Source organism: Dromaius novaehollandiae, chromosome 18, assembly GCF_036370855.1.
Source record: "Dromaius novaehollandiae isolate bDroNov1 chromosome 18, bDroNov1.hap1, whole genome shotgun sequence".
Lineage (NCBI taxonomy): Eukaryota > Metazoa > Chordata > Aves > Casuariiformes > Dromaiidae > Dromaius > Dromaius novaehollandiae.
Genome location: NC_088115.1, coordinates 13,368,982 through 13,393,045, shown reverse-complemented (window position 1 = coordinate 13,393,045; position 24,064 = coordinate 13,368,982). Strand labels below are relative to the sequence as shown.

The 24,064-nt window shown below is 35.0% G+C and overlaps 1 protein-coding gene across 9 annotated transcripts in view; it reads right to left on the bottom strand.

Moving 5' to 3' along the window:
• CEP112 (centrosomal protein 112) overlaps positions 1-24,064 on the bottom strand; it is a 182,232-nt gene that overhangs the window by 120,668 nt on the left and 37,500 nt on the right. For 8 of the 9 annotated variants that reach the window (XM_064522758.1, XM_064522757.1, XM_064522762.1 and 5 more), the window contains 9 exons: positions 23,546-23,632; positions 20,548-20,647; positions 19,224-19,342; positions 16,625-16,768; positions 14,634-14,788; positions 14,181-14,310; positions 13,066-13,158; positions 12,005-12,064; positions 7,762-7,841 (listed from right to left, as the gene is read on the bottom strand). In XM_064522758.1, the coding sequence (XP_064378828.1) occupies positions 7,762-7,841; positions 12,005-12,064; positions 13,066-13,158; positions 14,181-14,310; positions 14,634-14,788; positions 16,625-16,768; positions 19,224-19,342; positions 20,548-20,647; positions 23,546-23,632 (968 nt within the window). The remainder of the gene's footprint in view (positions 1-7,761; positions 7,842-12,004; positions 12,065-13,065; positions 13,159-14,180; positions 14,311-14,633; positions 14,789-16,624; positions 16,769-19,223; positions 19,343-20,547; positions 20,648-23,545; positions 23,633-24,064) is intronic. The other variant, XM_064522763.1, reaches the window with a different exon arrangement.

Here is a 24,064-nt window from a genome sequence, read left to right as displayed (position 1 = left end):
AGCTGCTAAACATTTGCTCTGTATCATCACCACTTGCAAAGTGCTGAGATTTGGCCCCCTAAGCAGGTTTAAAAAAAAATGGCAAAAATTGAGACGAAGCACGTCATGAAGCATTTAACTGCAGATTATGCGCACGTATTCCTTGACAGTTCTGTGTTAAATTTAAATGCCTGCATGCACCTGTAGGGGTAACATTTCCTTCCATTTCTTAAAGAAAGCTTGTTTCCTACAGGTTAGAAGAGTAAGAATTCAGGAAAGCTATGTTTTAGTAGCATAACGAAAATATTAATTTGTGCATGAGACATGCAAAAGAATTAAATGAGATCCCATAATTATTTCCAGTATATAAGAATCATCACCACCACCACTCTGAGAAACTGTCAGCAGCAAGAAGTTTGCATTTCCATGCAGGTGACAGATGTTGAGAAGTTAGGAAGAAAGATGATAAAAAGCTAACAATCATCTCTTACATATGCTTACAACTTATTATACAAATGCCTTCTCAAGATGGACAAACTTTACGTACCTACACGGACATAACGGTATTATGGATTCCAGAACAGAAGTGGCAAAACCAAAGATTACATTAACATTGAGATGGTCTAAATATAGGCTGTGTTCACACTTTAAAAAAATTATACCTAAAATGAACTCTGTTTACTTATGCAGTCAAATCTACCCTATTTTTTACTGCCATCTTTAGTTAAAAATATATTATTACTAATTATATACAAATGGACTTCAAGGTAAATTTTGTAAAAGCAGATGTTTTCCATTATACACCTGATATCCACCTTGATGAAGATTAAGCTGGCAGTTGTACCTCATACACTGATGGAGTGTATAAATAATAACAGTAACGCACGTGGCCGTTCTGCTCTTTCTATGCGACCTCATTCTTTTCTCTGGTCTTAAGCAACAACAGTCTAAGTTCCTCTGTTTATGAGTAAATAACTGATGGCAACCTTAGACTACATGCACTTCTGCTGACTGTAAATAATAACTGGTACTGAACTAAAATACTTCTTATGCAAAGCCTTCAAGGTCATTGCTAAGACTACTACCCTAACATTAAACTGTGACTATTTAAATCATTAATGTAACATGTTCTTATTGCCTGCAAGACCCCTATTGAACAAACACTTCCACTACTGCTTCATGAAATTACTGCCATAATTCTTTCAGAAATATCTGCAATGGCTAGGATGGTAGTTGTCTGTAGTTACAATGCTATTTTAGAACCAAGAGAAACAGTAAAATGAAAGGATATATATTTTAAGACACTACTACTTTCAATATGTCCTCAAATGATTTTGTAGTCAGAGGGCTAGAGCTCATCTTGTTCTTTGTTTTGAGAGCTAATGTCGGAGGTCATGATTTAGTACACCTTCTGTTGAAAAGAAATCATTTAATACTTGTGATTCATGCACCAAACAGACAAAAGCATTAACAGTTCAGAATGTCACATCTTTTTATAAAAGCAATTTGGATATAACTTCAGAGTTTTTGTTTACTAATTGAGACAGCTATTTACTATTGTCTGCTACTTAAGACACAGCAAGAGTCTTCACAGCTGAAGATGTGCACAGCAGCTTCAAACTGAAGGGAGCATAAATATTTAACACTTGAAACTTGGTACAAGTATCTGCAAATGATAAATAGTACAGTCCAATCTGAACATTTCCATTATAATAATAAACATTTTTATACAATTATTTATCTGGGGGGGGGGGGGGGGACAATCTGTTAAGTCTTCAGGAAAGTTCATAAATCCCCTACCTGCAGTACTACTACAGCAGTAATATTGGTAATATTACTCAAATGCAGCAAAGCTGCTTTAAAGATGATCACTGGAATAGAAATAAGAGTAAATAGTGAAAAAGATAGGCTGTTAGCCTTTAACATCCAAGTCCTGGCTTTATTTTTGAATCACATCAAGATCATGTCTGTTTTCATCTCCCTAAATGTCTCTAGGCTTCCTCATTCCCATTCTTCAATAAAATGGGAAATACCTCCCTATGGATCAGATGTTACTATACCAGCAGAGGCAAGGTAAATATTTTTAATAAATAGGTGTCCAAATTTCACAGAGCACAAGATCTTCTCAAGAACTACCCTAGACAGTACTGCTGTGTGGTCAGTAAGATCATTTTTTTCCCTCTCTAAGTAATTTCTTTAGCAACAAATGGATATACATTTTTTTCCCCATCTGTTGTATTCAAGTGAGTCTGGAATGTGACAAATCATATTATAACTATACCTCTTATTTCCTACTCTTCTACTTAAAATAAAAGGGGTAAGAAGCAGAGACTTAGCCTATAAGTAACCCACTCTCATGACATATTTCATGCAACCGAACTAAAGGGATTAGAGAAACAACCTTTCCCCCCAAGTAATTAGACAGAAGCTTTTACAGAGTAGATTGCTATTATATAAATGCAGTTTAAATGATATTCTAGAAAAATCCTTCGAGTACTTCTTGCAGTCTTTTTTTGCTATTAGGCAATAGCTGTGACATGTATTGCCTACGCTAAATATGAAATTTATATGTACAAATCACTAACAATGGTCATGAGTATTACAGCAATTCTTGTGCAAAAGATTTATTTCTGACAAAGATTTCCACCGTAAACTTCAGAAAAAAGGAACTTGCATAAACTATATAAACTCCTATTCAGTATTAAAACTCTGGAAATACCATCTATTTATTTGAAGTAAATTATACTTTTAGAAATGTGAATTTTACTATTCCACATGCTGTCTCAAATCACTTTCATTATGCATCTATGTGGATATGCTGGAAACAGCAATAACAGTGTCTGCTGTCACACCACTGGGGGGTAAAGGGGGAAATCACTGAAATGCCTAACCGCTTCCCTTTCTGTGTGTTTGCAGCTGACTCGCTACTCAAGATATAATCCTGTGGCCATTGCAGAATCAAAGTGCATTCAGATCAAAGTGGTTTATGAGAAATCACTGATGTACCTACTGGGTTCTGAGCTACAGTCCCACAAGACATAGTTTCTATTTGAAGATGGTGAACTATATTTTCATCCATCTCAAGGAAGATAAGGTTGTTTTAAAAAGGCTTACTGTGTCTGCCTGGCTTAGCTTGTAATTACTTAATTTTATTCTGCAAATAGTCAAAGAAATACAACAAAATAAAGCATTTCACATAAAAGGTTGCTAATTCCTATTAATAACCAGAAGCTGCCTACAGGACTCATTTTTGTGATAATGGGAAAAAAACATAAGGAAGACATCCATTTCTCTAAAACTTACAAAACTGCTACTGCTTATTACTTACTGTTTGCACACAAACATATCATATGTAAACACATACATATAAAAATCTTAATATTGTCCAGATACACTGGCAGTGAATAAACAGCTTGGCTTCCAGAAAGTAAGCTCTGCAGGATTAGCAGTTCTCCTACACTGGGCACGCAGTGAGTCTGCTCTTATCACTCCTATGCACTGACGCATCTTTGATCAGAAACATACTGATGCCAAAGCAGTGAATCTGCCAAAATACATGTAATAAGCCATTTAGATCTCCGATTTGTATGTTCTATAGCTGCTATCGCTTCCTCTTGGAATAAAGGCTGACAAGACCATCAGGAACATTACTACTTCTCATACCAAAAATATCTTCTTATCAACAATTTTTAGTGGCTCATTCAGTTTCAAAGGATAAAGCTTATGGACAGCCTTTCATGTGAGCTAACAGACCAGAGGTTTTGTACCGGCATCGAAATCTGAAAAAACAGGCCTGCAGAGTATATGCTGGTCTTAGAATAGGGTACTATACTTCTGCAAGTAAAGTATTTTTCAATCTTTAGGAGCATTTCTGTCTCCATTCAGACAAAAATAAGAATGAAAGCCAATTTCTATTTCTATTCAATGACAAAATAATTACTGTTTGTCTTAAAATTAACCCCAAATCACAGCTGTAAAACAACCGAAAGTACTGTAGTATAACTATCATCAAACAGTAAGCAGTTTCAAAAATTAAAATATATATTCCATTTTAAATTAAGAGAGCATGAAATGCCATTATGTGTAGCAGAGTGCATATGAGTTTAATATTATAAATAGTCATGACAAAGTTTTCATTTATGAATACTGCTTCTCAAAAGATTAATTTCAGTTAACTGAGAATTTACAACATGCTAACTACTCTGTACCAACATTTGATTGAGAATTAAGCGACCTACTTCATATTGATTCAAAGAGTACTGATGAATCTATACTACATAACTTAATTGCAAGGTCCAATTCAATATTACATGTAAATTCATTTGCTCCCCTGTTTCCTTTAGAGAACCAGCTAGCTCTCCCCGACAAAAAATTGGGTGCAGTTATGGGAATAGGGTACCGCAGAGCACTACCACACAGGTAGTATGACCAAAATCATAAGAATGGGTGGCTTCCTCCATCCTACGCAATCCTTCAACACTTTGGGAGCAGGCCTCCCAAATATCCTCATGCTGCGAACAGTCAAGGACATGCACCACATATCCTTACTATGTTATAATGTCTCATTCTGGAGGTCTCTGACACAATCTTCATGTTATTTCAGACACCCTGAATAAAATAAATAAATAAAACAAAATCCACAACCCCACAAAAAGTTGCCTAGACACTCAGAAACAGCGTGACACAGGCACACACAAAGGTGACCTGGGGAAAGTCTTTGCAACATGAATAGCTTGCATCAGAAGACAAGCCCCAATCTAAGACACTTTGCAAAACCTAGAATAGGTATATTCTGTAGTGGAATATGTGCTGTAGTGGAAGTAGTCTAGATATACCTTTAAACTGTCATGCACCAATCCTAACCCCAATCCTAACCACAACCATCTGTCCAGTCCCAGCAGTATGAGACAAAGCCTGCACTGGCCTCCATCAGTGGTAGCCTTTTTCTAAACCTGCAGCATCCAGCAAGCCATGGGGGGTTGAAACTAGATTCCCAAATCTGTAGACTCTCAAATGTCAACTCTAACATAACTATAGGCAGGGACCCATTCTTACAATAAAATCATCAGCTACTGTTAACCTTTACCAACAACTCCTTAAGCTTATGGAACCAGTAATAAATCATCTACAGGGCTCCTAGGTCCCCAGAGGCTGACCCACCTTCAGTTTTAGCCAAAGGACCCATCCATCCAAAACAGAAGGTTGGCACTGGCCTCTTCCAACACCATCTTAGCTTTGTGGGCCCTGAAGCACCTAGCAGTAAAGTGGGCTCTTGAAAACTCTTATCTTTCAAACCCTTACTCTAACCCTAACATTAAACCTATGTTTAATGCCAGGGAATATCTGAAATAAGTTAGGACCTCCTAAGCTATCTGCATAGCTTCTCAGTACAGTGCTGTTAACTACAAAGCTCAAAATCTACAGCACGCTGACCCACTTCATGAACACTCGACTGCAGTGGAGCACCACCACGCTTACCCTGCGGGAAGAGCACCCACGCGGGGAGCAAGTTCTGAGCAACCAGTGCACTGTAAATCCAGACGCCTTTCATGAAGCATCCTCAACGTAAAGTAACCGCAAACTGACACCTCATTTGAAAGCCATGGAAGATAGGAGAACTACACTATCAATGAGTAAGATGTTGAAATACTAAAAGATTAAGTTTAGTTGATAATATTAAGGGAATGCAATCTCTCTAAAACTACAAAAAGATATACAGCATAAAAAAATCTGGAGACTAAAAGCTATAGTTATTAATATCTGTAATGATATAAAACAGTTTCTGTTGATGCCAAATACCTAGGAGATTTTAGAAATAAAGGAATATAGACTTCAGTCCTGTGACTTTTATTGACTAAAAGCATCTTCGCAATGCGTCTATCAGTCTAGATAAGATATATTGTAACATTTAACTGAGTTGTTTTAGCAAATAACTTCAGTTTGTTTCAGAATATTCTGTTTTTATTAGAAATTATTTCTATAACTTTGAATTTAAATAGGCTAAAGATAAGGAAATATTTTACATAATCAAAAATGGAAGGAGGAAAACAAAAGAGAGTTAATCTTGTCATATGTGCATCTGCTGTATGTAAACCACTCCTCTGCTCAGAAAGTATCAAACCTGTGGCATCCTGATTAGTTTTTCAAGTACAAGGTTGGCAAAAAAAGCTGTTTCAAGCTCATGAAAAGTGTCTCAAGTTTGCTGCACACCAATTCGCTGAATTCCAGCTATATTTGAAAAATTGCATTTTTAAGAAAATTAATGGGTTTGGGGTACCCAATTTAATAAGTTGTCAGATTTATCCATCTCCTGTTTATGTCACTAAGACAGCTATCAATAAGATTAACCAGCAAAGGGAAACAGTTTGAGATGCTTTAATAATGGCTCATAATATGTCATAAAATTAACCAGTCTCTGCACACTTTGTATTAGATAAATTTACTTTGTATTGTTAAGTATCTGCCACTGGCGTGGTCTAACAAAGCAGTCCCGCTGCTGAAATTTATAAAAGCACTATTTTGCAGAGCCAAGTGTTTGGAGATCAGATTCTCAGGCAATATATCATTCCCTATTGTCCATTTCTTCCGTTTAAATCCCAGAGTCTTCTGGAAAGCAGAACTCTAAGGAAAGAAAGCATTCTCAATCAGCAGCAATACCCTCAAGTAAACACATGCTGCTCATCAAGACTCAGTGAAGTCCTACATGACTCCCTTTCAACTCTTGAACAGAATTGCCTAAGCATCGGTTGTGGGGAGAGAAGTACCCTCCCAAGATTTTTTTTTTTTTTTTGGGGGGGGGGGTGTTTTTTAATTTCCTCCAAGCATACTGTATCTATGCATTCACCAACTTTGTCAACACAATTTATGTTCTTTAGACACTGATGTAAGGCTCGCGTTAGTGAATAAGGAGAGTTCTTAATGGGACGCAGTTCTGAGAAATGAAAATCCAAAATTTCTATCCCAAGAGCATAGCACCATCACATACCCCCCCAAATATCTGCGCTGAAATATTTGCATGATATTGAATTTTCATGGCACACCCATATGCTTTCCCTCCTTTGCTTTGATTCAGATATTGCAAAGGCTTACAGATGTTTTAGCCACTTACACTACAAAAAGATATGCACACAAGAAAGTACAGTAACAATGACAAGGAAAAAATCCACATTAGTTTTGGGATTGGGATTTAAAAAATTCACAGATATCATATGATAGACCTAATCAATTCAAATATAATTTCTGAGATCAAAATCAAGCTTGAAATGTAAATGATATACCTGAGGAAAAAAAAAAAAAAAAAAAGACTTGTCCCCCTCCTGGCTTCTCCTGAACCTAAATGAATATCCTAAGTACTGAACAGGAATTTGTACAGTATATGCACAACACACCACTGTATTAGACCCTTAGATTAGATCTTTCAGTTTTATCCATCCCTTTAAATACTCCAAAGCAACTAGACTTCATTACCTGTGTACTACATATCCACTCCAAATTGAAGCTGGTTTAGTTCACTTGACAGGAAAAAAAACACTTGAAAAATCACTAACTTCCATTCCCTTACAGTTCTGCCACTTGAAAGCTGACCAACTTTGGTGGCATGGTTTTTGCTTTGCTTTTTTAATTTTTATGGCTGAATAAAACCCTGAAAATATGTCTTTATAATTGAAAGGTTTCCCAGACAATCTCTAGGAGGGCTGTTAGACAACACAAAGCATATGTCTATTTACTAAGTTTGGCTAAAAACTTGGGGATGCTTCAACAACTGCTGCATTTGCCACTTACTTCAAAGTCTCTTCCAGTTTGCGAATTTTCTTTTGAGCATCCCCTCTTTCTTTATCAAGATCATTCCGGATGCCATGAATCTACCATTTGAAGGAAAAAATACTACATTATAGCTAAAACAAAGTTTGATGAAACAAATTACTGTTATTTTGAATTATAAAGACTATTTACTTTAAATATTTATTTTGCATTAACAAAGACCACAATGTGTATGATGTTTCTAAAGTCATATAGAATGCAAGAAAAAATGCAAGAACAAACATTAACAGACAGATGAAGTATGGGAATATGGTCAATAGAGTTATTTTGCTTCTTCTCAAAATGAGTATTATTCTATACAACAAAGAAATATCGGTAATTGTATTAAAAGACAAAAATACATGTCATTATTTTAAGCGTATTTCTGTATCGCTTTATGATGCAGAATTCCTACTTACCAATTTGTGAATACAAATTCAAAGATAACTACTTTTTATCATTTCTTTTAAACAAAAAAATTACCAAATATAACGATAATGAATAAGATTACTTGAGAATAATACATACTCAAACATTAACCAACTGAGGGTGGATACTCCTAAGAAAAGCAAATTTTCTGAGAAAAAGTGAATTACAACCAAAAAACTCCCTATCCACCAAGATAAAAATAAAGTGGTTGAATCATTATATGAAAACTTTTCATTTTTCCATTTTGCATGTAGACATTAAAAACATTGTTTGTAAATGCTGGGGTATGATACTCTTGTATAAGCGTACAACTAACTTACGCCCAGAAAAAGAACACTCAAGTCTAAAATAAAACAGCATCTTAGCTATTTTAATTTTATAACTAACCAAATACAGCACAAGATATTTATACCGCCAACGAAAAAACAATTTAGAGATTCTCATGCGTAAACAGCTCCATATGACTGTTAACTACATGGTAGCATGATTAATGAGTTGGTTTGAAACAGCCTCAAAACTGAAGGACTGTCCATCAGCATAGAAAGATGGTATTACCAATCCTGATAAAGTAAAATATATTTAGCAGCTGGCTCAGAAATGGCGCTCAGTAATAAACTGTCACTGTGCTTAGCCTTAGCTGAATGTTTGGAAAACAAGCAGTAGACTATTTGTAAAAAGCAGGTGTTTCCTCTGCTTGTAAAACCATTTAGCCTAACTGGTTCCTGATTCAGCAGATAAGCACATTTAATCAAACAGTGACATTTAGGGTTACTACCTATTATTTGTTTGATGTTTAAATATCCTAGTAGGGAATAGCCACTGTAGACCAATAAAGATTATGAGATAATGGGAAGGTACTTAAGGGAACAGATTGCTCCACGGAATTCATTATTCCCTCACTTGAAGGCAAGCTCCTTTTTAGTATTTTATGGGCCAATCCATACTATTTTATGGATTTATAGCAATAGATCACTCGCATGTATTTACTCCTCTGCTCTCAAAGATTTTATTTTCAAAGCACACAGTTGAATCAAAATTTCTGAATATGCAAACTGCTATAGTTATCTACCGAAAACAAAGGTTTTTTGTTTTTACCAATACACAGTTACATGCCTGCTGAAATGAGTTTCATTTTATTATAGGAGTCAAATGAAATATTCCCTCAATAATGGCAGCCCCTCTCTCTTTTTAGCTTGAGGTTGTAATAGAAAATCTTGAAATACCAGAGAAATGAGAGAGACTGTTAAAAATTTGAACAGCATAAGAAATAGTGATTCCAACCAGATGCATTGTTAATATCAAATAATTATAGTAAGAAACTTGAATACATATGTTGACCTTCATATACACCAGCTAAGACCTGAATTATACTATTAAAAAGAAACTGAAAGATTTAACCCCTTGTAAAAAGAAGGGCTATGATGTAGTCAAAAAAACCATGCAGAATTTTATTGAGTATGTCAAACTCATTCCTTTATCAAAAACCTTTAAACTAAAGCCACAGACAACACAAGACATCAAAAAACAACTCTTTGAAATTAAACTATCATTAAGCATTGTCAACAAGACAGAGGTGACAAATAACTTCCAAAATTTTTGAACAGCATTGTGTAGAACATAATATTTGTGCAATAATGTCTTTCTTGGAGAACACGGTTCTGTTCACAGCACAATTTCTCCCCAGTCTGCAGACAATCCTGCATTACAGACCCTGCGATTCCCTTGACTAAACAACTTGCAGTTCTCCAGAGTCCCCTCTCATTTGAAACAATCAATTATTTCCACTATACAATATGCAACATCATCTTTCTAAGCTCTTCACCATGCCATTCGGACAGCAGAGTAACAGAATCACTGAACTAAAGCAGATCTAAACCACACAGAGAAGATCAGAAAGGTACTCAGCAGCTCATCTCTCTAAAGTATTCTAAGGTTTGGCAAGTCGTCTGGCTTTTTAGATCAGTTTTGCAGTCTACCCAAACATCACACTGATATAATTACTCATCTCGAGCTATTTATGTAAAGGTAATACATTTTCAGAGCTATCCTCAGTTCAGACGCTCAGACTATGTTCATACTAGTTTCTGAGCACTGGAACTTGAATGTCTGCGCTTACTAAATAGAGTGATTGCTGATATCCTTTAGCCAATGCGAAGTAGCATTCCTCAAAACTTGTTCAGCATTAGCACAGGACAGGCACCCCTTCAAAAAGGTGACATGGATGCAACCACCTTGCTGTGCAGAATAAGAAGTTTTACTCGTGTAGACGTGGGCCATTCCACACCACGTGGACTTAGTGCCTGGGAGCATTACCAGCCACATTTAATCTGTGCATATCAGCTCTCAGAAGAGCTGATTTGCTCCAATAAACCAACATTCACTGTACCTCAGTAGCCAAAAGATATCCAAATTTTGCTGATATGCTTTTATTCTGACCTGCAGTACTATTCCAGTCCTAGGCCCTTCTTGAGGACAACAGTCAAAACCAACTATAACTCAGTCTGGTAAAAAGACAAATGAAGCCTAGGTTAAACCAAAACATATCTTGTAATGAAAAAAGTATTTAAAATCAAGTCAGCAGAAGGAACTAACTCAAATCAAAAACCCACTAAAATCCATGTTTCAATTGCTCTTAGTAAATGACTAGTAGCTGTGTTTGCAATTCATCATTTTATGCTATAAAGTTGCCACATTTGAAAATGACGTTTGAAAAAACACATTCTTTCCATTAAGAAAGCATCTAATACACACTCTTATTAAACACTGCACGAGCTGAACATATACCATTAAAAATTAACTTTAATTTGAAATCTATTGATGCTTAAAGTTTAAAGGAAAGGACAGTATTTGCAGAGCGCTTTACAATAAACTGCTCCTGCTAAGAACTACATTTTTTTAATTTAATTTTCTGATGTGAAAGCAATGCATGTCAACAATATATAGAGAACACATTCAAATCGCAGAAAAGTATGGAATAAAGATATATTGGGAGAAAGTATGGAAGAACATATGAACATTGGCAACAGGTCAGGCTCATTTCGGTTTATCTTACTCAATAGTATCTTTGCTGTAATAGCAGTTAGCATCAGATGCCAGCAAGAGAGCGTAAGAAGAGGACAAGCACACAGCGATGCTGTGTTGGTACGCTCTCCCAGCCTCCACAATCACAAACTATAGTTATCTGGAAGCAGAAGTATTACCTCCCTACTTAAATAGCCTAAGCCAATCTTCCTTGAATTTGTCCAATTATTTTTCCAGCCCATGTGAAATGTTTAGATTCCACAGTATCCTACGGCAGACCTCCACAGATTCACCATATATTGTGTGAAAAAGTTTGTTTTGAAACTGCCATCTGCTAGTTTCACTTAAGGCCTCCCACTTCTTGCACTGAGACACAGTGAACAGTTGTTCCATATCCAGCCTCTGTCACTGCCATTTTTCTTTTACAACCTCAATAGCTGCCCACAAAAGAGACAAAATAATGAAAAAAAATTTACAGTAAGAGCACTGGAAGTACTGCATCTTCTTAGCTGGAATTAATTCCACTCAAAGTGAATTAAAGGGCATGCATTACCATGTTTCAAGCTACTGATACTACACTTTTGCTAAATATTTTATCCTTGTTTATCCTTGTTTAAAAGCTGATCATTTTCACAGTGGGTGTTAGATTTCATTATTTGCATATCCTTAGTCTGCTCAAAATTTATTGTGGGGGAGGGCTTCAGAATTTAAACAACATAGTGGCTGCATACAACAAACTTGGAAATGTGGATAACATTTTACATTAACACAGTACCTGTTTTTCATACACACGCTCCAAGTGAAGTTTGTCCTGTTGAAACTTGTAGTCCTGATCCTGCAAATAGAGATGTGTATTTTAAACAGACAAATCACGTTTTTCTTTCATTTCAAGGCAGTCATTAAATGCACCCACTTATTTTGCTATAATACAGCATAGTCCGTAAGAATTCAAAATCCACTTTGTCTCATCATTAAAAAATTCTTTCTTTAATCAACGTTTATCTATTATTTAAATTATGGAAAAGACACCACTTTATCTTTACTATTTCATTAGCTCAAAAAGGCTTCTAAATAGAGATAAGAAGTCATAGGATGAATTACAGATTTTAGCTCCTTGCTCAGAAGCTCAAGATGGGAGGAATACTATTGGACTTTAAGTCATGCAGAAGAGGAAGTCTCTCCTTGACTTACCAAAAAAAAAAAAAAAAAAAAAAAAAACCAAAGTCTAACCAACAGCAAAAATATCCACGCATAACAAAAACTAGCCCAAAAGGCATGGTTCAGCACTTCTAAAGAGCAAAAGCAACTAGCTCTCCTGACCTATTAAAATGCTATTCTGCACTATATAAACTGTATATTGAAAGAGAAAGGAGGACAAGTAGATGCTAAAACTCAAATAGGATTGATACATGAAGAAATGTAGTCATTATCCTAAGATAGAAAGATTAATTTATATGTCTATGAGAAGATGGAATAATGAACTGAACTGTTAAAAAGCAACAGAAATAAATACAATATTGAAGCTTACTTAAGAATGTATGCTGTTTAAGAAAGCAAAAAGACCTTTTCAATTTTTTAATATGGTTCCCTATAACCCATTGATACATGTTTCTCCTGGTTTAACATATCATTTAAGACAAATAGTCAAAAAGTTCCTGTAAAAATTCTGTTCTTACCCATAAAATGATCTCTTTTAATCATACTTAAATGATCTCTTTTAATCATACTTTTTATTCAACCTTAGATACAATACGTATCTATATGTACATTAGTTTGGCTATCTAAACATTGAAAAAAGTTTCTTAAAAATAAATAAGAAAAAAAATCAGGGCTTACCCTCAGCTGTTGCTGCCTTTGATGTTCTGATTCTTGTAACTGTTGTTTTAACAGAGACACATTATGTTCTAATTCTTCAATCACATTAGATGCCTGTAGGGATTTAATAGAAGAAGGAATTTTTTTCTTACATTCTGCATTAGTTCTACAGATACAACTTTTACCTTTTTAAATTTACCTTCCAAAGTTGACTGGAAACTGGCAAAAATAATCAACTTGGAAAGAAAATCGATCAGTTCCCAGCTCCAGCTATTTCACTTCTGTTACTTTGCTCAACTTAAAAATGTAAACAAAACCACAGTAAAATAACTAATAAAAAACCAAAACTCCACATCACCTTGACACTAACAGTTGAAAGAAAGGAAAATATCAAGAAAATGGAGTAAGTATCAAAGCCCCCAGAATTTCACTAAATAAATACAAAAGATTCCATTTATTCAGGGTTCTAAGGATTAGCAGAGAGTATTTAAAACATGAACCTTTTCTACAGTTAGTTAACTTCAAAATGGTATGAAATATATAACATATATGTATCTGCCAGAGCATGCACAACATATCAACATAGATATTTGTGTACAAAATTGGATTTATTGCATTTTGGGGAAATTTATGTTTATGGAATTTAAAATAACTTTTTAAATACATAAATACACGACAGTTTTCCATACAAAAGACAGACAAGAAAATATGTCTTCGAATGCATGAGGGAAGATATTTTTTCCAGAAATAATCTGTTGAAGATGCCTTATGAAAGCACTAAGTCTTTAAGCATGCTGAGGTTCTTTGGCACCCTGAACATTTACAGCAACACAAACACAATGAGCATATTAATTGAGCCTTAGCTGAACTAGCCATGCAAATACCACCTCTATGTATACATACAAATAACCCTCCTCCCCCAAATTCTCAGTCAACTTCAGTCAATTTTTCAATCAAATTTGGACATGAAAACTTAAATCACAATTTTTTAAAGTTATGCACATGAACAACCTAGGCAACTGAACAGTTCCCTGGATTTATTCACATGCATTACATTTATAATGCTGAAGAGACCAGTTCAAAAATAAACAACTAGCAAGCAAGCATTTTTATGCTTATTATACATGGAAACATACCTTAGCTGCAGAGAGAGCATGTTCCTGTTTTATAAAATTTATATCAACATCATATTTACTTTGTAGTTGCTGAATGTTCTCCTCATATTCTTGTATAATACGGTCCCTGTCTTTCTGAAGTGAGCTGTGCCTACAAGTAGTAAGCAAACAGAATATGGAAATTGCTTTCATATTTTGGCATTTTACCTGTTTTGTATCAATTCTACAGAGTAGGCAAGTCTAACTGTTCCATGTGCTCACTGTAATGGAATGAAGTGTATTTAAACAATGGAAAGATAATATACTTGCGACATATTGGTCAGTTCCAAAACCAGTTTTTGCATTAGTACATTTTCATGACAGCTTGCTAAAGCCACTTACCATTCACTGGGTTCTTGAAATAAAATGAGTATTGTTTGGTTTTGGAAATTCCATATTCTTCAAAGTTAAAAGCAGCAACCACTATTTAATTACCTTGCTTTCACTTCCTGAAGTTCAGAGCATATTGCCTGGTAACATTGCTCTGCATCAATCTTTTCTTGAGATAATTTTTGACGCTGCAAATTACTATTTTCAGCCTCAACAGTCAACTGCTGGACACGAGCCTCCAGTTCTTTGACCATCTGGTTCTAAAAGAATAGGTCATTGTTAAGAAACCACCAGAATAAATTAGCATACACCCCTGTAGTTACTCAGTAGCCTAGAGCAACAAGGTTCTTTGGTGGTCCAGAGACACAAGAGTTACAATAGCAAAGCTGTGATCAATCATGACAGTAGATTCTATGTTGTATTGAGGAAAAAAAAAAAAAAAAAAAAAAGGAAGAACCACACAACCTTCAAAATGTGCATGTCTAACCCCCCCCCCCAAAGTAGCGTGCTTTCATTTGCAACTCATTTCTGAAGTATAAATCTTTTAAAGTAGGAAGGACAGACATTAAGCACCAATATCATGAAATACAGACTAAAATACTAGAAAATGAAAATGCTGTCTGCATGTACGACATATTCCTTACTATGTAACATTATTATTTATGAAAACATGTTTTACTATAGTCGGTCAGTCTTGCAAAGTATACAACAGGAAAATTCTACGTGGCAATTGGGTAAGAAGCAAATAAGAAGAGTGTTAACTTTCAGATGAGGGGTTTCATTGAAAAAGTCAGTTTGTGTGTCACTTTGTAGGATTTTAGGGTAATTCTACAATATTTAATATTATTTACTGTACACACAGTTCACTGCTCTCAGTAGACCTCATTTCAGTTTGGAATAATTTGACTAACCAAACCTTGAGTCAATGGCCCAAATCCAGGCAATCATTAGGACAGAGGGTCCACATTCCCTCCTACCTCTGCCCTTATATATTCTTTTACATGAAGCTGAAACATTACTGCTAGGGACGGAGATCAGAGATGGCTGAAAATGGGAGAGGACAGATTTACTATGTTTCTAATGCTACAGCTAAGATCTCACAATGCTTTAATAAATCATAGCATGTTTTTCAATTTAGCAATACACTGTTGCTTTCGCATTTTGTAATTATTAATGACAAACCACGCGGGCTTCGTAACTAGCCCTACGTATCCTAATTTTTTCCTCCCAGGAAATTAGTACTTGCTCAATGGACAAAAAAACCCTACTTATCAATTCAATAATACTAGTTAATCGTCCAGTGAATTTTATTTGCTAGCTCCAATAGCATTCTTGACAGTGCAAAACTCTGAACAAGGAAAGAACTCTGAAATACCAAAAACAACAGAAAGAAAGAGGGAGAGAGAGAGGGAAAAACCCTAATTTTCAGTGACAGTCTAGTCTTTCATCTTAAGCCCTGCCTTGAACTCTACCTTGTTTAATTATTAAATCAGAAGCTGCTCAGCAAGATCTGTCTAGTTTTGATGGTTCTTAAATTCAATCTTGCTGACAGACTGTGTCCATTTTTCTCTGTATTTACCGGTACCTATGACATGATCTGAATGCTAATTTCTAAATTCAACATTCATTAATAAGAGAATAAAGTTTATTTGACACTGTCCTTTCACTCATTCAGTTCTCTTCATGTCTCATACTGATAAAAAGAATGGGATGTTTTATTAAGGAGACTTTTTCATTTTTATTAACAGTTGCTTGCTTTTCTACAATTTACACAGCAAACTACTTCGTATCTGACACTACACCTACTCCTGAGATTTTGTGTACCTTTGCAACACAAAGGCTTCTACTTGATGTGAGGTTTTCCATGCAATTCTGTGATCAGGGAAGAATTTGTTTCTATTTGTCAAATCAGCGGCCATCACAAGTGAGTTTCTGCCTATGAGGCCATCACTCAAATACAGGACAAAAAGTGTGGGAATAAAAAGAATACTAGGACTTTAGGTAGGCACAACTTCAATTTGACATCCAACATGCATAAACACTAGAAAGGGTACCTCTGGAAATAAAGGGAATTAAACATTCATCAAAAAACATACAGTTGACTTTATCTGTTCCAAGTATTCTTCCTCCATTTTGCTAAGACGAACATTGGTGTCCTCAAGCAGTTCTTGAATGTTTTCTGTGTGTTTCTTCTGAATATTAAACTTCTCCTTTTCCATTTCAGCCACAGCATTGTGAAGCTGTATCACAAGAATATTACAAAAATACTTAATACCATAAAACTAGCATTTATAAGGGGTGTGTGTGTGTGTGTGTGTGTGTGTGTGTGTGTGTGTGTGTGTGTGTGTATATATATATGTAAAAAAATAAAAATAACTGACAAATGTAGGCCACATTCTGTGCTCTAGAACAAAACCATACCATTTTCTCATTTAGTAAGTTTGTTCTGACTCTAGGAAGTGGTAATTTCAAAAACAGAGGACATAACTTACCCTTCTACCTTACAGAAGGCTAACAAAGCCTATGTATTTTTGCCATTCTCTGGTAGATTACATATTTAAACTAAACATCAATGACTATCATATAAAATTAATGAATTTCTATTACAGAAACACTAATACTCTCTCAAGATGCCCACGTTACCCATTCACCAGCATCTCAATTTATAAAAAGCCAGAGAACCTTGACTATCTATTTATCTAATTAGAGGATTACGTGCATCATTACTAGCCCTTGATTTCAATTCTCAGTGCCAGCGGTATCACTACCTAGTTAAGGAGATACAAATCTGAATTTTATACAATAATACTAGTGTGATGATAAACTAACACACAAAACTTGCATGGTGTGTTGACCACATAACAGCTCTTGCATATCACCCAAGTTTCTAACAAATGCATTTTGTTTAGAGTAATGGCTGAAGGAGAAAGTGGCAATGGAAACTGAAAGCATCATTCCAAGCATACTGTTAAAACAGCATAATTTACACAAATACAGATTCTCTCTCCACCTTACAGACTAGGAGAAAGTTATTACTCACTCTGCCTACTGCCTGATCAAATATTTTCTATCATGCAAATTTATGGAGCTGTCTGTGAATCTGCACCATTATTTCATAGAATTTAACAGCATGCAGCAACTTAATATAAGAATTTTCATCAGAACTAAGAATGAAAACAAAATTTAAGTATTGTGTATATATTTTTGTGTTCAGAAGCTTTGCTGAATTTGAGGTGCTTTTAAAAATAATCTGGATTTTTTTCTTAATCTGCAGGTGCATAAGATCTATGGATAGCAATTATACAATGGTCTTTGTAGCAGTTATCAAAAAACTTAGTATCTAAACAACGCATGGAACACCATAGTGCTGAAAGCTGCTAATATATTATCACTGGCTCAAGTTTCATTACCAGAGGTAAATCAGAGAATTATTACATAGCAGTCTGGAGGCTTTCTCGATTAAAAACAGAAAAAAGAAAAACATTGCTGTTTCTACATGCATGGGGGGGGGGTGAAGGTCATAAAAGAAATTCTAACTATTTCATATTTTAAAATATCATTGCAACTTATACCACACAACTGTTTGGATTCACACTATTTACATCACAGCATCTTCCATTGTACATCAAAATAAACTAGAAATTCTGTGAATGTCTCCACCTTCCACACAGACTACAATAACGTTAGCATGACTGTTAGCAGTAGCTATTAAAATAACCAACATCTATTTAAAAGAAAAACACTCAAAAGAAAGGTGATATATAAAATTATAAAAATATTTTACTGTCAACTTATATTTCCTTTATACCTCTGACTATCCATCTTTTTCCATGAGATGGATGCTCCAATTTCACTTCTATAATTTCACTAAACTTAAATTAATATTAGCATCTTTATTTGGCTTCTTGTTTGCATGCTGGCATCACCGATGACAGTGACGGCTGTAGGAACCTCACCCGCTAGGTAACTACACAGAACAAATGGGATGACCTCAGGCTGAAAATAACGCTTTTCTAAAATCAAAAAGCTAACCCTGCCGCCTCAAGGTCTTCTGTAAAAAGAACGTGATTGATGATTTCTCTCTCACAAGACAAGAATAAAAAGTAACATCACTTCTAGATGCAGGATGGCAAAAATATTAAGCTAGACAGCATACTTCATCTACGAGGGATGTTTTTGCCCTTGTTGTGACCCTCCCTCTCCTGAGGGGTAGAGGAGGCAAATACAGACAACACTCTGGGCAAAGCCAAAGCCGTATTGCAAGAAACATGCTCCACTCTGCTTTGCTGCTCTTTTGAGTCTAACAATAAATAAAAATACACTGAAGAATTCATGATCCAATCCAAAAATAATAGTTCAAAGAAACCACTGTGGCAGCAGGTAGCAGCAGGTTTACTGAGATTAAAATTCCATGTCAGGTCAACCAGAAATAAACATTTCCCTAACAAATGAAGAGACTTGCCGAGAGGACCAGGTGAACCCCAGGAATAGCTTCTTGGGCGAGCAGCGGGGTGCGGGTACGCAAAAGAGGCAGCCAAAAGAACCTGCCAAGATCACTCTAGAAATAAGTAAAATCAATACAGCAAAATAGCACTAAATGTAACATTCCTTTTATTTCTTTTTTAAATGACAAAATGTATTATCCTAGATACACACTGTAGGAGCCTTTCAAACAAAACAAGTATCATTCATTACCCTTTTCTCCCACTCGTTGTTCAAAGAATCAGCGCTTTGCTCACACATCTTCTTTAACTCCACAATCTGCTTTTCCTTTGCTTCTCTGACAACTTGTGACTCACGAACAAGGGTCTGAACTGTCAAAAAATGGGGAAATAAGCAACCATTCAAGAGGTACTATAGGGATTTTTTCAGTGTTGCCAACAGATACAATCAGACTACATCGGTTTTCCAAATGGCTCTGCTTTATGATGTTTTTCTGCTCTTAAAAATACCTAATGTAGGCACTTCTTTAAAAATTAGCACTTAAATTCTGCACCACTAAACTAGCACAAGGTAATTTCTGTAATATTTCATGGTTTTATTATTTTCACAATAAATACGTATCTACAGAATTATGTAGAGCCTACAGAAAACAGGCATTTTTAACGTGATTTTGTGAGCATCACAAAATGTTCTCATCAAGGTCGAATGCCCCCAAATATTCAAGAAAATTAAGTGCCCCACTTTGAATTGCAACTGAAAGCATCAAGAATTGAGACTGACAAGTTTTGTGGAAAACAAAGCAGGAACATATTCACTTTCCACAAGTGACCAATGATTTCCAGTATCTGACAGCCGTTGAGGTGACCGAAATATAAGGCTACCTGCTCCAGGCGAGCACAACCACCACGCTACCAACAGAAGCACATTCCTTATAGCTTAATTTACTTTGCCAAGGAGCTGGGAACACCAATTTACATGGAACTCCCTCCTTTTTAGTAACCAGGTTACTAAGCTTGTGTATCTATTTTACATTGTGCTTTAGCCTGTGGAGTAAATATACTCCAAGAAATTCTAAAAGAAACATATTCAAAAACTATTGACAAGCCACACCCAGATATGCCAAGTTTTGTACTTATGACGTATTCAAGACTACTCCTCGTTTGAAATCTCTTGACCCAATAGTCCTAAATAAATAATACATTAAGATTTGATTAAAATGTACCGAATGTATAAATAAATTAACGCCAAACCAGAGAGTCCAAAAAGTTTGAAATAAGTGGTTAAAATACTTTGATACCAACAATTTTTCTGTGGCTCTCATAAAACCTATTACTATTAAACTTTGCAAGATTAAACCAAACTTTCCAATCAACAGTGCAGACACTGGAGAGTAAAGACAGCCAGACAAGCCTCTATAAAGTCTGAAGGAAAAATTAGGGCAAGACATTACATGCAACTTGAAAACACAAGAAGAAAAAGGTACACGTGCACCTAGAAGAAAAAGATGGCTCAGTCACAAGCATGATGCAGTACAATATTGCCATACAGAAAGAACAACCGTGAAGGTAAAAATCACCTTTTTTCTCCAGTTTTCTAATAGTTTCCTCAGCTTCATTTTGCTTGGTTTTGTAGAGGGTCTTCAAAACCTCTATCTCATTATTCTTTCTATCCAAAATCTGTAGTGAAAATTCAAAATACTTTAACCACTAAAAAAAAGAAACCACAACCAGTGCATAAAATAATACAGAGTGGTATCTGTCAAAGGAGCTGCCTTCAAGAAGTACTTAGATTTCACAGGACTAAATGACGAAATGTAAAATTTTCACAGCTAAAAAAAGCAGACAGTAGCAAGTAGACAAAAGTAGGTAGTAGTACATGACCCTGAGTGGTAGAAATTCCAGTTTAATGTAATATTCTTATTGTAACAGAAAAAATGGAAAAGTCTTAGAGGAAAACATTATACAAAGGAAGGGAATCTGAAGAATGATCTTCAGAAGCACTCAATATTTCTTTATTGGTCACAGAAAGTATTTAGATATGCAAAAGTTTTGAAAGATGATCTGACTGTTAAATGTTCAGTTAATCTCATGGGATTTCAGAAAATGAAGAGGAAAAAGCCTACTAAAAGAGTGAAGGAGATTTACAGTTTCTTTGCTGAGACATACATGAAATCCATCCTTTCAAATGCAGGTACTCAGGATGTATACCTTACTTAAAAGAAACATTCTGAATATTCCTACCAAGAGTCTTCTGTGCAACTCAGAACCAATAGTCTAAATTTTGATTCTGGTCCTCTCTTTAAATAATAATAATATCCTTCCAATTACTCTGAGGATTTAAGATGATCCTTTCAAGCTTCCATTCTGTGTCCTATCGTATTCTTCTTGACACTTACCAGAAAACCCATAAACATCTATAAAACTTAGTTAAGAACTTCCTCTGTTCAGCTTTACCAAAAGGTACAGAATAGGAATTAATGATTCAGGTATTATTTATGATTCAACTTTCAAAGTTTTACACCTCTTAGACAGAGACATTACATAAATTGAAGTTTTTCATATCTATGAGATTTCTAACCTATCCCTGTAACTTTTTACATCTCAATTTACATTACAATATTTTGATTTTAGTTAGATTTTATCTTTGTACTCCGATTATCAAAATAGCTAACTTTATGAGCTATCATATCTAGCACTAACTCTGCAAGATGAATCATCATCATTGGCTTTTTCTGCAGACTGCCATAGAACCTGACTTTCCTGCTTTGCACTGCTTCTGCTCATGTTATCCCTTATCTTCACTAAATGAATCCGGACTCCGTAGAAAAGCACTGTTTGGGGATGGAAGTCATAAAAAGGTGCCGCAGCATAGCCACAGCAGCTATGACAGAATATAGGAACTTAACTGCACTTTCTCTATTCAAATCACAAGATTACTAATAAAATCCATGAAACCAGAACAATATCCTTTTCTTTGCACAGTCACCTCAACTGAGTGATGTTACTTACACTATTATCTTAAAAAGATTGAAGGGGAGTTTCAGGTGGGGGGGGGGTATTTTTCTTTGCTTTTAAACTTGTAAATGCAACAGTGAGTCTGCCCAATACAGAAAAGTTAAGCTAATACCCTAGAAGAGTTTAGAAGTTTCATAACACTACTATTCCAAACAGCAGTGATTTTCATATTGATATCTTTTATATATAGTTGAATAGTTGCACACTGAGATATTATTTTAATTTAAACTTTATTTTTAAGATAAACATTAAGTTCACAGAAGTTTTATAGCAGTGCCCCAAATCTCTCAAACAGAAGCTTTCATCTTAAAACAATATTACTCCATCTACATTAAATGGTTTTTGTCTTTAAAGATTAATATGACACTATTCAACCTTTTCTAAAATATCCCACGTTATAAAATGACTTCAAAAGATTAAATCCTACCATCAGTTAGGAAAGGATTACAACCAAAGGGATGAGAAAGCATTTAAACTATTCCTTCTTCTCACAAAGCTGTTTCCTTTAGACTCTCATCTTTGCTCACTAGCTATGCTTGCGGGCTTGGAGAACAGATGAGCCAAATATGCACCTGACCAAATATTAACATCCTTTCCAGGAGGCTTTGATGTGTCATAGTGTTGTGTCAGCTAACATCCTCCAGGTCTGTGACTCAGTTTTAAGAAACAAAAATCAAGGCGCTCCGCAATGCAAAGCTTACAGTAGGATAAGTCATCAGGATCTTGGCGCTGAGCATTTAACTTCCATTAAATTCATGGAAATTAAAGCCAATTAGGACATTTCAGAAGACCCTTAGTATCTCACAGAATTTGGCCCCACATTTTTAAACCCACTATTACAAGTAACAGTATGGTATTTGACAGCCTTTTTGTAATAATTACAAACATGGTGTTTTGCAATACAATAAGGACAAATGCAACTTAGCCCAAAGCAAGTATATCCGGTGTCATTTTATTGCAGTGAAGACTTAGAAGTAATATAAAGCTTTAACAATACAATAACAAAGAACTGTTTACAAAACAGCCTATCCTTTAAGATACAGCATCAAAAAGGGGGACACAAAAGCAAGCATTACTGCTGTATTGGTAAGAACACGTGATTAACTCACAGACTTTTTTAAAGACAGAATAATAGATAAATGTGCACAAAAATAACTTAAAACAATTAAACTTTTATGGAGAAAATGCAAAGAATAACAGTTGGAAAAAAGAAAAGAAAAGACTTGCAATTTCATCATCAAATGATTCCATAGAAGTTTTTAGGTTGTAAAATAGGTGGTCTTGTTAAAACAAAAGCAAAAATCACCTTGTATTTTCACTTGATTTTGCAAACATTTTTCCCTTCCTAAGTTCATGTAATCATGGAAGATTCCACATTCTTATCTGCTAATGCAAACTGCTACCTACAATCTTGCTTTAAAGCAAGATTAATTAAAAATGGTGAAGTTAAAGAAACGAGTACCACTTTGAATTATTTATTACAATCTGATTCTCTATCAGTTTGTTTTACATACTGTCTTTCCCTTAGAGGAAAAAAAAAAAATTACAAACAGTTCTTACCTTTTGAACATCAGTATCATGCTTCTGTTGTAATTTAAGCTTTTCCTCATGAAATTTAGCTTCCACTATTTTGATTTTCATGTCCAGCTTTAAAAGCAAAATCAAACCAACATGCAAGTTAAAGACTAAATTACAATAATGTCCTTTAAATAAGTTTAATTTATTATGTCTTTGAGAAGGCAACGGGAAGTCACTAACAAATAATTTCGATTAAAAAAGATATCCAGTTTCTCAGTGCTTTCATATTTATTTGATAAAACTGTCACAAAAACCTCAGCCTAAAATATTTAGCCAGAAAATACATTTGTAAGGCTTTAGCTGGCAATAAAAACAACTGCTACTGCCCAGAAAAAAAAAAAACACTCTTTTATTTAAATAAACACTTACAAATTAAATTGTTAATATTTATGTTAATATACCAAGAATGGTAAGCATGCTTTTAATCTTTAGGCAGGTGTTACATTTACACAAAGAATGTCCTGTAGTCCACATTAGTGTTTATTTTTGTTTTCTATTATT